The sequence below is a fragment of the Lacerta agilis genome, chromosome 10 (genome assembly GCF_009819535.1).
Source record: "Lacerta agilis isolate rLacAgi1 chromosome 10, rLacAgi1.pri, whole genome shotgun sequence".
Lineage (NCBI taxonomy): Eukaryota > Metazoa > Chordata > Lepidosauria > Squamata > Lacertidae > Lacerta > Lacerta agilis.
This window is the reverse complement of record NC_046321.1, coordinates 67,068,305-67,086,258: the sequence shown is the minus strand read 5'-3', so window position 1 is coordinate 67,086,258 and position 17,954 is coordinate 67,068,305. Positions and strand designations below refer to the sequence as shown.

General features: G+C 41.5%; 1 protein-coding gene across 9 annotated transcripts in view; it reads left to right on the top strand.

Moving 5' to 3' along the window:
- CACNA2D1 (calcium voltage-gated channel auxiliary subunit alpha2delta 1) overlaps window positions 1-17,954 on the top strand; it is a 400,043-nt gene that overhangs the window by 331,743 nt on the left and 50,346 nt on the right. For all 9 annotated transcript variants that reach the window (XM_033162979.1, XM_033162986.1, XM_033162984.1 and 6 more), the window contains exons 14-19: window positions 6,770-6,848; window positions 7,057-7,106; window positions 9,182-9,271; window positions 12,165-12,233; window positions 13,401-13,475; window positions 14,271-14,345. In XM_033162979.1, the coding sequence (XP_033018870.1) occupies window positions 6,770-6,848; window positions 7,057-7,106; window positions 9,182-9,271; window positions 12,165-12,233; window positions 13,401-13,475; window positions 14,271-14,345 (438 nt within the window). The remainder of the gene's footprint in view (window positions 1-6,769; window positions 6,849-7,056; window positions 7,107-9,181; window positions 9,272-12,164; window positions 12,234-13,400; window positions 13,476-14,270; window positions 14,346-17,954) is intronic.

Genomic DNA, 17,954 nt, shown 5'->3' with positions numbered 1-17,954 from the left:
CATAAAGCCCCATTAGCTGAAATTGGTCCACTAGTATGAATTGGGAATATCTGGCAGTCTGCAAAACTGATTAATCCAACACATGAGATAGCATTTTTGCAAACATTTTTAATCTTCTGGGCCAAATTTATAAATCCTGATTGCTTAGCTCAAATAATTCGAACATAAGGGTAACCTAAGAGAGGTATCAAGGGACATGGGTGGTGCTGTGGTCTAAACCACAGAGCCTAGGGCTTGCCAGTCCGAAGGTCGGCAGTTCGAATCCCCACGCTGGGGTGAGCTCCTGTTGCTCGGTTCCTGCTCCTGCCAACCTAGCAGTTTGAAAGCAAGTAGATAAATAGGTACTGCTCCGATGGGAAGGTAAATGGTGTTTCCGTGCACTGCTCTGGTTCACCAGAAGTGTCTTAGTCATGCTAGCCACATGACTTGGAAGCTGTCTGCGGACAAACACCGGCTCCCTAGGAGTGAGATGAGCGTGCAACCCCAGAGTCGTCTGCGACTAGACCTAACGGTCAGGGGTACCTTTACCTTTTTAAGATAGGTATCAAAGAAGACTAGCATGAGTTTGGCCAAACTGCGGGAGGCAGTGGAGGATAGGGGTGCCTGGCATGCTCTGGTCCATGGGGTCACGAAAAGTTGGACACGACTGAATGACTAAACAACAACAACAACAACAACAAAGAAGAAATCTGTGTCTGATTGTGGGGTGCAGTGTTTTTTTCCTCAGAAGTGGACAGGGGCTTTTGGATTAATATAATGGCTGTTGAAGGGTGCTAGAATCCATGCACATTTACCATTTAAGTACCAAAAACATTGTGGGGCATTGCCAGTTCGTTTAATCAGTCTAAGCACAAATAAAGTTGCAATAATTAAAGATGTACATTTTGTTGCTCTTAAATAAATATTTGCTAATTTTTCAAACTGATTTTGTAATTTCCATTGCTTACAAGACCCACCCATTTTGGTGCTTCATTTTGTATCTATGTCATGAAGTAATGCATGAAAAATGCTTACATTTTCTTGAATAATCCCCATAATACATTAAAGTGTTTCAGTTTATTGTATTCTTTAATGATTCTGACAGTAGCTACTTTCTTCTCCATAGAAGTGAACTGGATTGATTCCTTTGAAGGAATAAACATGAAAAACAATTGCTGTATTTGAATGCAACACGAAGACATATTTTAGTGCCACATGAAATGAGCCTTGGGTTGAGTGCTCCCTTCCAGTATGGCCACAAGGAGACTGGAAGAATCAATTTCTGTTTTAAACTAAAGAGTTTGTTGTTTTATCTGAACTGGGACTTAATTGTTAGTTTAAGCAAGTCAGCAGCAAACCATTGTTTCTAATCCTAGTTTGGTTGCATAAACCATAGTTTATGGTACCTGCAGCTGCAGCTCCCTGAGAGGGGGCATGAGAGCCAGCTAGTGTTGCCAAACTATTGAGATATATCTCAAACATTGTGTGGGAAAAGAAAATACACACAGATATGCAGGGACCACACATGGGTTTTGTTTTTTGTTTTTTTTGTAAATGTGTGTTTACTATTATTTTGATAGGACAAGGATAGTTCATGAATCCATGATCTACACTGATGTCTGAAAAACTGCTGTACTGTCGTTATTTAGCAGCAACCATTGGTTGTACTGTTAAGCAGCAAATGAAAATGTTTCCTTTCTTTTTAAAATGTGGTTACAAAAACTTTGAACCACCCTATGAAGATGGGCACTTGGCTTGCCACAGAACTTGTAAGGCTTCTGAGCCATATCAGGAGAGGTATTTGGCAGTGCCATCTTCATTAGTTGATATGCCAGATATTATATAAAGGCAAGGCAGCTAATAAAATTTGGATATACTTTAGTCGAAGAGTAATTCTATCTGTCATATTTGTTCTAAAAAATGCCATTCCACTGTCTTCTATTTGACACGGACAAGGGCTGTTTGATACTTTTCTTTTTCTCCATGTGCCATTCCTGGATTAACAGGTTGAGATCACAGGTGGTGCAAACAGATTAATGAAAGAAGCAGAGAGAAAACTTTAATTTAGTATTGGTGTTGGAATGAAAGCTATTTCCCCACTTAGAAACATGCCTCAGAAGAAGTGCCTATGGGGCCATTATGGATTTATAACTGAGATTATGTTTATTTTCTTTTTGAATGACAGAACTCCAGATTCTCAGAACATTGAAGCCCTTCTCCGTCCAATATCGCCCTCTATACATTCTATGAATGTATCGGTGGGGAAGCAGGGCTGTTTGCGCTGGCCCACCACCCCTGTTCCCCCTGGCTCCACCCTCAGATCTCTGTGGGTTCAGGAGATTTGAAGAGGGGACCTACATGCGTTCAGTTCCTCCATGCAATCAGGAATCTCACTTGAAAGTGGAAAGGTTCCTCCTCCAGAACTTCTATCCAATGCACTGTGATCTGGAACAGTGACGCTGGCAGGGACAAGGTCATTGTGGATGCGTCCAGCACACGCAGCCACTATTAATGACCCATCCCCTTTGCCCCTTCCATGCATTCCTGTAATGTGTGGAGGCAACTTCTGAAGAGCATAATCTGTGAGCCTAATTGACACTGCATTCCTATAGAAGTGTATTCAGAGGCAAATTCCCTTGAGTTCAGTGGGAGATACTCCCGGGTAAGCGTGTATATGACCACAGACTAAATGTAGCTCAGAGGAGTATCTCTATGAACAGTCTTTGCTTCTTATACTTGCTGAGTTTTCTTTGGTATACACTTTTATTAAATGTGAGAACTTTGTGTTGAAATACTGTGTAAGCATGGTTTTCCTTTGCATTTTCCTTAACATGTTTTAGGTAGGAATAGAAAAGACCTTCCTCCAGTTTAATCTGGAAAGAGCTTCAGTAAAACCATTTACAGTGGTACCTCGGGTTACATACGCTTCAGGTTACAGACTCCGCTAACCCAGAAATAACGCTTCAGGTTAAGAACTTTGCTTCAGGATAAGAACAGAAATCGTGCTCTGGCGGTGCAACGGCAGCGGGAGGTCCCATTAGCAAAAGTGGTGCTTCAGGTTAAGAACAGTTTCAGGTTAAGAACGGACCTCCGGAACGAATTAAGTACATAACCAGAGGTACCACTGTATTTGAAAGATAGGAAATAAGTAGTTACACACACATCCCACACACAAATCCCAAGCTGAACTCATACCCCGCAAGAGTCCCAGAAAAACTGGGACATCCCATTTTTTCCTGTGAGAGCACGATGGGCCTTCTGGTCACCATGATCTTGCACAATTTTGCACCAAGTTTTTCGGAGTTGCGATCTTCCACAGCATCCCAAAGCACATGTTTTGGGGTGCTGTGAAAACATAGCTCCAAAAAGTGCATCTTTGGGGCTCTGTGATCTCGCACAGGTCACGTGACCCACGTGGGAACACAGATGGGAAGATGCACGTCCCAGTTTGGGTATTCAACATGTTGGAGGGTATGTGAACTGCTTTTTGACAGTTTATGGTAAGGTCCTGTTTTTGTCAGTAGATGAATTCTCTCTCTCTCCTTTTTAAAAGACTAAATGCAGCTTTCTGCGGTATATCTCTATTCTGAATGTAAACAAATGGAGAAGAGAGGAGGATTTCTAGTAACCAACTATGCATGCTATTTATTACTGTTGTATTTAATACTGTAACCCCCCCCCCAGAATATTGTATAAAATTTCTCCCTTCACCTTCGAAATATGGGCTTTGATGGAAAGCTATTAATTACTGTAGAACATTGACAGTTAGGCTGAGTAGGCTATTGGGTTGTTACTATTATTGGAAAATTCTGTCTCAGCTATTCTGCATCAAATCAAGTTGAAGGATGGCCTATATTTCGTCAGCTAAGATGTGATTTTCCTTCCACAGGCTGTACTCAGGCAAGAAATTTGAATAGATGGCAGCCTTAAGCGGTTGGTCTGTGCAGTATGTTTTCTAGATGCTTGTTATTAAATATTTTCAGATTTGCATATCGAGTAAAAGACCTTTACTCATCTGATGAGCGGAGATTAAATCCTGCTGCTTTGGATGCAGGATCTTGTTCCAGGTTGGCAGCAGCATTGCACAGCCAATGCAGAATTTAACCCTGGCCTCTTGCCCATCAGTGATTGTCAGCAGATGGATGAGCGGGTGTGGTTTGGGGGAAATGGACCTAACTGGACCCCCTTCTACAAAAGGTGAAGGAAAAGTGAAAGAAGACCCAGCTGTTTGCTCCAGTCCTGCACAGAGGCTTGGGGGAAATGGCCGTGTCTTCAGGGCTTTTGCAGGAAGGCAGAAGCACATAGTGTCCTTTCCCCCCTTTCTCCCTTCAGTCCCCCAAGATACACAGAGGAACCCAGGGTAGGAAGGGAGGCAATGGCTAGAAAGGTCCAAACATGTGGGCCTCTGCTCTTTGATTTTGATTCTCAATCCAGTATTTAGCAGTCCGTCTTCTAGAAAGGTTTAGTAATTTTGATTGTGGATACAAGGGGGTGAGGGGAGGGAAATGCTTTCTTTGTGACTGCATTCAGGATTTCTTCCTCAGCTGTATTCATATTAGGCAAATTACCTGCTATTGACACCTGCTGTCTGCACTTGATGCAGCTAAACTCGCACAGAGGAAAATTTAATTATAAGTGTGGACGGTGCCAAGCCATAAAAATGCCATTCTAGTATTTCCGGATAAACAGCCTTTTCTTTTCTGTTGCATAAAAGAAAATGTACATTATGTTCAGAGTATGAAAGTATAAGATTTTTGCTTTTAGTGTACATTTTGCACATCAAATGGATTTTCGGCTGAATAAACCCCTGTTTTAAGGAGGTGGCTGTAGAGGAGAACAATTAATTGCAATATCTTGGGAACATTATGAATCAGGGCCATCTCTTGAGTTGTATAAGAAAAGCGTAGCCAAAAGAACATAGGAAGGACATCTCCAGATAGGAAGCAATTATCTAAATTAAAAAAAGAAAGTTTAGTGATTCTGATCTCATGCACAGTGAGGATTGTATGACCTAGACATTTGAATACAAGCTTGAAAAGCTAACACGCCTGGCTACATATTCTTGGTTTATCCCTGTTGAAATTAATATGGAAAGCTTTGGTGTTAAAAATGAATACCTCACATCTCATTAAATCATATTCCTGTTGTTTTCTCCTCTTTTGCTTAAGATTGTATTTTGATTAATTGTATTTGGATTTGCATAAATGTTGATTATTCTTGAGACTTGTACGTTATAAAGTCAGCCTGTATTTGTCATTGTAGTAGATAAGATAGGAACTTCCAAGATGAAGAGATCTGGCAAATGGGCTCTGCTGGTAAATTAGGATTTTCTGTGCACTTTCCTTCCTCCTTTTAACTTTAGAAAACATTTAATTGCCAACAGAGGTTTGTGGCTGCAGGACTCACAGTAATGACGGCAGTAAGCTGAAAGGAGAAGGGAGACATTGATACCAGTGGAACATGTTGGAGACAAAGATTAAGAGGGGAGAGGAGAATTGAAACCACCACTTTTACAAGTTATCTTTAAAAAGCTGCCTTTAGTTTTCTTTCTCTTGTACCTGCAAATACACTCTATATTTCCTGATTTTCATCCCTGCTACCCTTCCCTAAATATTGTCACTTAGCAATCAAGGCTAAAGTTCCGAGCCCAGCAAAAGGGTATATAGCAATGGATAATTAACATTCATTTTTGGGATGTCGTTGAGTGGGCCAATGAAAGGCATGTCTGAAAGCAGCTTCACATGTAAATAATGAGCAAGCAAAGTTGTTGTGCTATACAGTACTAGCTTGTCGCCGTGTTCCTGAAATGTCCAGTCTCTGTGTTTTCTTTGGCAAGAATGAACAATGCCACTGACCATTCCCCAAACACATCCCTGAGTCTTAGCAGAGTCAGCCAGATTGACCTTTCAAATGCAAAAATATACAGTACAGTCCAATTTCTCCATGAAATATAAGATAAGCTTCAAACTCTTTATGCAAGGGAGACCTCTGCTCTGCTGTTAGTTTCCCCAGTAGGCTGCTTTGAATGGAGCAGTAAAAAATGGCATACTCTTGAGTGGTGCCGTAACATGATGTAATTTGATCCGTGTTAAAAAAAAAAATCAAATTAAGCAATGAGAGGGAATGAGCCTTGCTTTTTCCTTAGGGAAAACACAAACTTTCTGATACATCCCCAGCTCTTCCACTAGGTGGCAATAATTAGATTCAGAACAAAATCACATTTCAAGTGTCAAAAGTAGTGATGTTTTTTGCCCATATACAGTATTGTCAATGGCTATTAAGAGTGAAAGATGCAAACTTTTTTGGCAGCTAGAATTATTACAAAATAATGTTAATTGGTTTCATGGTAAATGATGTTAATTGATTAGGTAGTAAGAATCCTTGTTCATTCACCAATACGTTTAGAAAAATATGAATATTCTTGTCCAAAGTAATTTTTCAGGTTGATTCATATGTCTAGGGAATCACCCATGTACAGTACCTCAGTTTTATCTGTATTGAGTTTCAGTTTCAATAAAGTGTACCTCTGTACATTATTTGTGGATAGAAGCAATTTATGGAGTTTGTCACCTTGTTTTAATTGAAAATGAAGGAAAAAGCAGTTATGCGAGTGACAGTGCCCATTGGCCATTCTGGGGCATTATAAAAGTACAGAAGGAGAGGAAAACATAGTAATTCACTGGTGAAATTTAGTTGTGATTATCTGGCATTCAACATGCCCTTTCTTTTTAAAGAATAATGTCTCTTGTATTAATGAACTTATTCAACTCCTCTTTTTGTATTTTCCTAGGTCCGTGTATTTACATTTTCTGTTGGTCAACATAATTATGACAAGGGACCCATACAATGGATGGCCTGCAAAAATAAAGGTATTGTGCACTTATTTCTCTTCATTGCGGCAAAATGGAACTGACACTGAATCAAATGAATGCCCTAAAACCACTTGTTGAAATGAAGCATTTTCAGTAGGCAATGAAGTATCAGAACGGTAGGTGTTCCTGACTGATTTTGTGGAAACAGCATTCTAGAGTTCTGGTGTCACTCTGTGAAAAGCCTGTTTTATGTTTTGTATTTCAGGTTACTATTACGAAATTCCTTCCATTGGTGCCATAAGAATAAACACACAGGTACATTTGCAGGAATTTATAAAACAGCAATCATATTTGAAAGTCTTGCATGAGAACTAGTCACCACAATAGCTCACGGGCCCGTTTTTGGACATATTTTCTTGGGTGAGGCCTCTCAGCAAAACATTTTCACTTTGGTTTTATTTTGCAGAAGATTGGTTCCAAATAAATCTGTAAGAATTTCTGTGACATAATATCCACTCAGTGCCTTTATATAGATCAGGAATGGGGAAGCTGTGGTGATCCAGATGTTGTTCAGCTCTAGCTTCCATCAGCATCAGCCAGCATGACCAGTGGTTAGCGATTGTGGGAGTTGTAGTCCAGCAACATCTGGAGGGCCACATGCTGCTCATCCCTAGTATAGATGTTAAACTATATTATGGGGCAGAATAGAACGCTGCGTGGGGCTGAAAAAGATATCCAAAATGCCACTCTGTGGTTACAGTTCTGCATGTTGGAGCAGAACCACTGCATTACTGTACCTCAAATTCAGAGACACCCCAGAAGGATACTGTGGCGAGAGGCCTCAAAAGCTGCTGAAAGATCAAAGTGAATCAGCAGAGCCACACTTCCTCATCTCTCTCCCAGTAGAGGTTATGAACCAGAGAATTTAGAGCTGTCTCAGTCCCAAAATGGCCCTGGCTTTGCATGAATGTTGAAGTCCCCCAGTATGGGTGCTAGGGGACAGTCCAGCACAGCACTTGAGACCACCTCTGTCAACTCAGACACCAATCTTTGTCCTACCTCCAGGAACAGGTCTTCACATCCAGTGCACAGGTTTACTGGTGTGAGAGATGGATTGGATGCATAAGAACTCTCCTTATTACGTTGGTAGTGTACTGAATTTCCATCTAGCCCCCCAATTCATCCACGAAGGTCTCTCTGATGCACACCTCATTCACTATCAAATGATGGATTTGGAGTTCACCAAAGGCATCACCAGGTGGGAGGGAAGCTGACATGGTCACCCGGGTTGTGATGACTGAAGGATGGATGGCCCAGAAGAGGTCGCAGCTGTCAAATGTATAGTGGTACCTTGTGTTACATACAAATGCTGTGGGTTACGCACTCCACTAACCCGGAAGTAGATGCCCCTTGTTGCGACCTTTGCCCCGGGATGCGAGTGGAAGTTGCACTTCGGCGGCACAGCAGCAGTGGGAGGCCCCATTAGCGAAAGCGTGCCTCATTACAAGTGGTTTCCTGTTACGAATGGACCTCCGGAACGGATTAAGTATGTAACACGAGGTACCACTGTATGTGGCCTTTTCTCCTTACCTGTCTCAACCATCCCACACTGGCATACCACCTTCAACTCAAGACTGCAAATTAGGATGCCCCAATCCACCCCCAAAATACAATCTCCCAAACTTTTCATACCAGTTGGGCTGCAAGAATATTTAAACACAGAACCCATGCCTTGTCGTGGGGGTGAGGGGTGGGAGAGAGGGGCAAAAATTTGACATCCCTCCCCAAAGCCCTCATGCTGCCTTCCAAAAGGCTAAGCAAGAAACCAGCTAAAAGTCAGATAGCTGTTTATTTCCTTCTGATGGGAGGGTATTCCACAGAGTGGGTGCAACTGCCGAGAAGGCCTTCTGTCTGGTTCCCTGTAACTTTGCTTCTCGCAGTGAGAGAACCACCAGAAGGCCCTCGGCACTGGACCTCAGCGTCTGGGCTGAGCGATGGGAATGGAGACGCTCCTTCTGGTATGCAGGTCCAAAGCCGTGTTAGGTTCAACACTTTGAATTGTGTTCAGGAACATACTGGGAGCACACCAACACCCCCCCCCAAAAAAAGCAGAACACAGCAGCGACTGATAGCCACTTCCATAACTCTTTACCGTGCTTACATCCCAGGCTTCCACACATCACTTTCATCTTGTTCTCCACAGAGGGAAAGCCCCATCTCTGCGCATCTATCAGCTCCACTTTCCCATTTCTCGCCCAGGCAACTGTCCCTAGGGTTATGGCACAACTGACACTTTTTAGAAGGCTTTGCACCTGAGTTTGACTCGTGGACTTAACAAAAGACGAAAACATTTCTCAGTAAGCTGACTCTATGTTTGTTTTCTTTGACAGGAGTACTTGGATGTTTTGGGGAGACCAATGGTTCTGGCTGGGAAGCAAGCCAAACAAGTCCAGTGGACTAATGTTTACTTGGATGCCCTGGTATGATGCACGCTGCCATGACATTGCAAAAGAAAGTATACTTTGAATATAAAATCTTTATAATTAAAATTATTTATTTGCATGTCAGTCTTGCAGTGGGGAAAAAAGTGGCCTATTCAATTTGTTTGATGCAACTGGGAAAGATTGGATGGGCTCAGGATTCAGGACCATTTCAGTGGAGAGCAAACCAGATTGCAAGAGAGTTAAATTCACCAAGGATAAATGTAAAGCATTATAAACTGGAAAAGGAGTCAAATGCAGAAGCATAATGAGGGAAGGAAGGAGTGCTCGATATTGGCAAGATTGCACCAGCATTTCCAAGAATGACGGGGGAATTGTGTCTGCGATTCTGGGCCACCAAAGGTCACAACGGTTATCAGCAGAAGCATTGTTTCCACTTCATGCTTCTCTATTAATTGCTGTTAAAAGCAGTGCTGTGTTCAGTTCTGGGAAGAAGGTTGACAACTTGGAAATGCTTCAGAGGAGAGCAAACGGATGGCTGAAAGATCTGAAATGCACATCTTTCAAAAACAGAACCTGAAGGAAGTAGGAAGCTTAGCCTTGAGAAAATAAGAATCTGTGGGTATTTAACCCTGAATATCTTCCATTACCAGGAAGCGGGTGGCAAAATGGTACGAACAGTGTAGGCAAATAATCATAGGTGTTAAAAAAACAAATTATTAAGAAGTTGATTTAGATTTAGGAAGATTTCAACTATGAAGTTCACCTAGCTTCGCAGTTTGTGCAACTCTTTCCCTGAAGGGATGATGTATATTTTAGTTTTGAGATATTGTGTCTTAGGACTGGATATATACTAGATACGGAGCAGGGAATCATTTGCTGTCAGGGTCATAGTCCCATAGGCAATTTGGCAGAGGTTACATGCCCTACTGCATCAAATTCAGCCAAGGGTTGCATGTGGCCCTGGAACCACTAGATTACCCTCCCCCTCCCCAACCCTGATTCCATGCATGAAATTCACTCATTGTGTACATAGAAGCTGTGGGAGGGGAGAGAACTCTTGTGCTCAAGTCCTGTTTGGCGATTTCCCACAGACATCTGGTTGGCTACTGTAAATGCAGGATGCTGGACTAGATGGTCCGTTGGACAGATCCAGCAGGCTCGTCTTATGTACTTCAAGCACAGGCATCTGTAGTAAGGGAGCCTTTAAGCCCGTAGTTACACACATGAACTGCAGTCCTGATAATGAAGGCCCCCTTGCTTGATGCACTGATGTCAGGAGGGATGTGCAAAACATCAAGGGTCTGGCGACTAGGCATGCCCCTTCTCATTGCCCCCATGTTGTTCAGCATTGGAGCAAATGAACGACTGAATGGGCCTAGTGCGTGTTTATTGTTTGATTGTGTTTTCAGATGGATACAGGCACGCACGCATGCATATACGGGTGCACACACCCTTGTTTGTACCAGACATTCAGAATTAAGTGGTCTTGAGCTGGTAAAGAATCCCTGCAGGGTGCATATTCTTCAGCATTTGGTTGCTGTAGTGAAATCAGCCCCATCCCATTTTCATCACATGCCTGAATCAAACTGGGGCCATTTTTGTTATCTTTAACCCTGCTCGAAGAGATCACGACCCCAACAGCTTTCTGGCTTTTTAGTTTATCACTGGAAATGTGCAAAAGATGCGTGCAGGAAGCATTGCCATCAAAAGCTTTTCCACTTAAAAGAAATAGTGCCAATAGTGCCAACAGGTTTCAGTTGTTACTGTGGTTTATATTCTGCAAACCATGCTCTTATGCTTGGCCACATGACCAGCTAAAGTTCCATTCTGGTAGGAAATAAGATGCAGTATCTCTTTGGGGGTTTGGGTTTATTATTATTATTTTTAAATGCACTCAGCCTATTATGAGTTCTCTGTGTCAAAGTGGACCAGTTTTTTGTATCATTATAGTTACAATGCTCAGGAGTTCATTGACACTCTTTCTTGGTTGCTGATGAGGTACTTACTGGAAATGTCATGGAGAAAGTTCATATCTTCCTGCACATCCTGTTTTTAAATGTCAGCACTAAAGCAAGAACATGCAAGGAGAAGAGGAAAGTTCTGGACTGGGCCAGTGAATCCAAAACAATACCATTGTGTAACCACTGCTCCATTTCATATTTAAACATATTCCCCAAATATTGTCCTCCACCCCCAGCAGTAAAAAGCAAATAAATTATATGAATATGCTATGACACAAAACAGTTATTAAAAAATAGGATCCCATTTCTTATGGTCTAATCTGCTTCAGTTGTACCCAAGCCTAGAGAGTTTTGTGCAGCAACAAATGCAGTATAACACCAGTATACTCCCCTTGACATTAAACTGTGACGGTCTCCTTTCTTCTGCATTGCATAGTTGCAGATAATCCTGGGCTACTGTGATTGGCCTTAGAATCACATTGAAGATGTTCCCATCTCTCCACATCCAGGGTATACCTCGTTGTGCATTTTAGCATCTCTGCTAATGTTGGGTGGCCCAAATAACAACGCTTAGAAGGCTTCTATCCTTTTCCTATGTTCCATGTTCATGGGCAAGGTATTCCTATACAGTAGAAGAAAATATGGCAGTCTGCACATACTTGTGAGACACTCACAGCTGTTTTTGTAGCTGTTTAATGCTAAAGGTTTCAGATCTATATTGATCAATGAGAAGGTGTGTTGCACGGGATTAAAACTGAGAAGCATAGGACCAATGCTTTTTGAAAAAGCCTCCACATGCATGGTTTAAACTGCAGGTGCATATATTTTCTTTATGAAAAACCGTTGTACTTTTTATCCAAATGTGTTTTGGCTATTCATTAAATTCAAATGAATGATTTATGCTTGAATATATATTTCTGTGTTCCGACACAAAATATGGACAAGATCTCTTTGTGATCATTTTCTAGGAACTTGGCTTGGTCATTTCTGGAACCCTGCCTGTCTTCAACTTGACAAAAGACCAAAATGAGAAGCAGGTAGGTGGAGATGGAACCCCAGGAACATGTAAACTTGTCATCCCAACAAGCCAAACCATCTGAACAACTTGACTTTAAACTACTTCAGTGCAGCTGATTTCCCTTTAAAACAATAGTACTATGATGGACTTGGAATAGCTTGCAAGTTATGGTGACAAAATTTGACTTACAAGCTGCCTTTAGAAGTTAATACTTGCGATGTTTTTTGTTGTGTCCAGACCAAAAATAACAATGTCACATTTTATTACCAAATGTCCAACTGGGGGGGGGGAGGAAATGCAGGCCACGCTGCTCTTTTATTCCAATGGCATTTGCCATTGTAACAGTGTGACAGTATCATAAGGAAAATGTAATTGGAGACGAAAAATGGCATTGGAAACAATGCTGCTAGAACTTGCTTCTCGGCAAAAGGAAGATCAGAGATGTTTACAAAAGCTCTGGAATGATGAAATGATATCCTAAGGAACAATAGATAAAAAGTTTCAGGAATCAAGAGTGAACAGCCAGTCTTGTAGGGTAAATATAAGTTTGTTTTCAACATTGTGTGTTTGTTCCACTTGATTAGGCTGATCAGAATTTCCAAAACTTGGAAACTAGATGCCAATAAAAATATTCTAATAGAAGTCAAGTCTATTAGAACAGGGTACACCTGGGCAGCCAAGCCATGCCCCCAGAATTACTGGCCCCCTGACCCTGTGAGTTTCCTATGGCAACAATGCCAGCACAGAGGGGTCATGAGTGCAAGAGCATCAGCACAGCAAGGGTCTGGCATGCTGTAAGTCAGGTTCCTACATTGTTTCTACAACCCTTGATTCAGGGGTACATTGGAGCCCACTGTTTTGATGGGGAGGTGTACAAATATCCCATTTCCAGGTTGTCATGGAAGCTAGGATTTCTTCGACTACATCTGTACTAAATTTTCAGCTCTATAGTTCATGTGCAGGCATTCCACAAATTTTGATACCTGAGCGACTTCATGGTTGCGTTTGAGCTTCTGTAATCATGCAGCTGTTACATTGCTGTTCAATTCTTTGTTAATTAGCGACACTAGGGGTTCACAATGAAAAAAGAAAAAAATTTTTTGAGAGGAATGTAGAAAAAGAGAAGGGCATCTTTCCTGACTCTTCAGCCATCTGAGAACTAACATTTTAAAAAATCTTTTCCCAGAACCAGTTGATACTTGGAGTAATGGGAGTTGATGTGTCGCTAGAAGAAATAAAAAAACTGACTCCACGATTTACAGTAAGTGGCTTTTCCCACATCAACTATTTTTTAACTTTTGTTCAAGCTTGAGTACTGTTCAAGCCTCTCTTCCAGTCTATCTAATATCCTTCTGGCTGGAAGTCAAAAGATTGTTCGCCCTACTTTCACCCTGTCATTTCCCCCTTTTTCTTCTCTTCTCTGGTGGTGTTTCAGAGTGATTATTGCTTTCCCAGAAAGCTAATATCCAGGGCTTTCCATGAATTGTCTAGTCTGACATAGCTGGCTTCTAGGAAATGATTGTGTTCCACAGCTTTGAAAGGAGAAGACCTACGGATACATACTAACCTATCTTTCCACCCAGCTGCCCCAATATAACCTGCACTGCAAGCATTGTTTCATTGCACATTATGTATACAAACAGGGTTTTTTATTATGACTTGAATAAAAAAGGTACAGTGGTATGTCTGGATGCGAACGGGATCCGTTTCAGAGCCGCGTTTGCATCCTGAGCAGAACGCAACCTGCAGCGCCGCTTCTGTGCACGCGTGGGTCGCGATTCAGTGCTTTTGCGCATGCCTGTGACGTCATTTGACGTGCATGCGTGAACCACCAAACCCGGAAGTAACCCGTTCCAGTACTTCCGGGTTCGGCGCATTCGTAACCCGCGCCATTCGCAACCTGCAGTGATCGTATCTAGAGGTATGACTGTAGTTTTGTTTGCGTTTGGGTTAACACAATTTCCATATTGTCAGTTTTATTGAAGAAAGGTTATTCAGGCTCTTTTGATGGCACAACAGTGGGCAGTACATTATAGTCATGCTTCTTTCTCCCCAGCTTTGTCCAAATGGATACTATTTTGCAATTGACCCCAATGGTTATGTGTTGCTTCATCCAAATCTTCAGCCAAAGGTATGTAAACCTTCTTAACTTCAGTTTGTCGAAAGAGGGTGGGAGAAATAAATTAGACCACAAACATCTTTTATTTATGAAGACAGAAGTTACAGTTCTCCTATTGTTGTCCTTAGTAATGTCAGATCTGGTTCATGCACACAAGACCATGTTTCATCAGGCCATCTAATTCAGCATTGAGTTTTCAGACTGGCCAACCAAATGTTTGTGGAAAGCTGCAAGCAGGACTTGAGGGCAACTGTGTCCTCCCACCTTGTGATTTCTTCACATGGGTGGAGGGGCATATGCTCTTCTCTTACCACAAAGTAAGATCTCTTATAAGCACTTCAGGTGTGTATGGGGTCTACGCATGAACATGCTGATTCACACAACCTTTCCTATCCCGGAGGTGGGGGGGGGCAGGTTGCTTCTCTACCACACAAACAGGATCTATGAGCTGAGGTACTTGTATGAATGAAGCCCACAGATACAAAAGAAAGTGCACACTTGTACAAGCAACTCTTCTTAAGGAAATGTTCTGGGAAAGTGTGAACATGAGTTAAGAGATCCCTGGTCACCTTCAGCCTAGATTGTTCACAAGGGAATGTAAGAAGAAGCCTGCTGGATCACGCTTCATTCCTTTTATAAGTTTGTTTCCCTATGGGTTTTCTTCCTTCCTTGTGTACTACCACTTTCCTGAAATATCCACAGTCCCTTCCACTCCTACCTAATCTCTTTCTGTCTTTGTGAGGGAATGAAGGGATATAGGCTGAACCAAAGTCTTCAGTGACTGATGGTGTGTTTGGCCCCCTGAATTGCTCTAAGATGGATGGGGAATCTTTGGTTCAGTTTTTATTGGACACAAGCTCCCATCAACTTCAGCCAGAATGGCCAGTGATCAAGAATTATGGGAGTTGTAGTTCAACAGCATCTGGAGAGTACCATGTTGGTTATCCCTTTCATAGGAAAAGGGACCACCATAGAGCTGTGTTATTGGGCCTACTGGAGCATGCCTCTGCATGGAGAACCAGCCCACATTGGGGAGGTACAGCTTACCACCTTAGTGTCTATGTCAGGCAAGTGGGAAGGTAGCAAAATACATGTTTTGAAAAATCTAGTTATTTATTAACATAACACTTGAAAATCACAGATACGTGATGGGGCGGGGAGAACCCCATACTAGTATTAGGTGTTGTGATGGAAGTTACCAATTTCCTTGGAAAGCCTCACTGTGCTCCAGTTGGATTATTACAGTTTCTGTGCATTTATTGTAGCCGTGTTTTCTCAAAAATCAAGGTTGTTCTGAGAACAAGCTGTGGCTGTTTCAGAACGTTCTTTCAGAATGTTTGTTTTGGTGCCCAAGTTATATTATCTCTCTCTTTTATTATTTTTCACAGAACATTTAAACTCAGTATTAAATATGGCTCTTGGTGTTTGTCTTTAATGGGGTGCATGGTGTTCAGACTGATGTAAGAACTACTTTCTAAAGCAAAGGTACACTATAAATAAAGTTTCCCATCATATTCTGGTTGTTCTCTTTAGCCTACCTTTTAAATTGTAGTCAGCAGCTCAAGTCCTCTAACATACTAACTTGCAGCATCTTCGTTTTCTCTTCTAGAAATCTTATCATAGATGCAACCAAAAGCAAAACTATTAGAAAAGGGAAGGCTTTTCTTATGAGTACCTTCTGAATTCTTACCATTCTGAAAATCTCTTATTGGAAATTGGTGCAAAATTACAATCTTGTGATTTATAGTCTCTTATATAGTAGTCCTTCCCAACTCAACAAACAGCAATTTCCTTTGCGCCTGGTTACATCTCTGATGGGTGTACTGAAAAAAGACTCCGCAGATTTTTAAAGATATCATGAGAATAAAACCCCAACATTAAAAACATGCTCTATTGAAATCAGTGCAGCTTGCGCACATGAAGTGCCACAAAATTCATTCATTTTATTTATATGCTGATTTTACACACACACACAAAATTGTGCTCAAAGCGGCTAACAACAAAAAAGATGCATTTCAAACAAACGGTACAAAAACAATTTCAGAATAACATAGCAAGACAAAAACATTATAATATAGAAAAATACTGTAAATATAATGAGATTACTTAAACAACATGCAGCATCCAATGGCAAAAATAACACGGGAGCTCCACAGTTCCACCTTAGTCCTAGAAACACCCCTCCCATGAGGCTGCTCCATATACTTAACTTGTTTGTGGATAAAGTGATGGCTCCAATATCCATAATGACCTATTTTGGTGTACAAATTGATCCAACTCATTACACAGCAGCATTGTGAATTGTGAATTGAGAACTATCTCCCCCAGAAGTTATTCTGCTATAATTAATAATAATAATAATAATAATAATAATAATAATAATAATATAATTTATTTCTACCCTGCCCATCTGGCTGGGTTTCCCCAGCCACTCTGGGCGGCTTTCAACAGAACATTAAAAACAAAATAAAACTATAAACATTAAAAACTTCCCTAAACAGGGCAGCCTTCATATGTCTTCTAAAATTCAGATACCGGTATGGGAGGGTGTTCCAATGTTCCATAGGGTGGGCGCCACTACCAAGAAGGCCCTCTTCCTGGTTCCCTGTAACCTCACTTCTCGCACTGAGGGAACCGCCAGAAGACCCTCAGAATTAGATATCAGTGTCTTGGCTGAACGACAGGGCTAGAGATGCTCCTTCAGGTATACAGGACCGAAGCTGTTTAGCGCTTTAAAGGTCAGCGCCAACACTTTGAATTGTGCTCGGAAATGTACTGGGAGACAATGTAAGTCTTTCAGTTTGAAATGGTGAATGAGATTCTGTGTATACATTGTTGGCATTTATCAGACCAGTGTCCAAAGTGAGCTCTTTTATAGGTGCACACACAGAATTGTTTTATAAAGTTAATCCATTACTTTCAGTGAAACTTTTGCTCATCACTGTCCCCACTGAGCAAGGGATACGAGGATGGAAACCTCATTCTGTGCCTGTAGTGCTCCTACCTGGACTGGGTCAGCATTGTTCTTTTAAAATATTGCAATTTAATTATTTTATTTTCTCTCTACCACATACATATAGGGGTGTGGGCGTGGGTGGGTGTGTAACGCTTATCCTACGGATTCTAATACAATTATTTTATTTTCCCTGTCCCACACGCCTAAAGTAGTGGATGATGTGGGGAATTCACGAGTAGTTGCCTGGATTTGAGCAATTCTTTCCTCTTAGCTTACAAATGGTACATCCATAAATCAAAGTCAGCAGCTGTCCAAGATTTTTTTTTTAACTAGGACTATGTGATTTGTGCTCTATAGTTCATTCTTTGAAAGGTGTGTAGGATTGAGTAGAACATAAGCTTTCAATTAGAAGACAAGAAGCTTTCAATTAGTTAAACTTGAAACAGACAGAAACCCTATTTATGCATTATTCATAGGCAAGATGTTGCTGTGTTTACTTGAAGCAGGACTCCACCCTGACGCCTCACCTCCTTCCTCAATAATGTTGAAAGAGACCACCCCCCATGCATAAACTCCTGCTTATGAGTAGGGGCTACACACAAATGGGATGATAGCACAACCAGGCGTCCTGATCACATGGAGTCCCTACATGTGAGTAGGAGCTT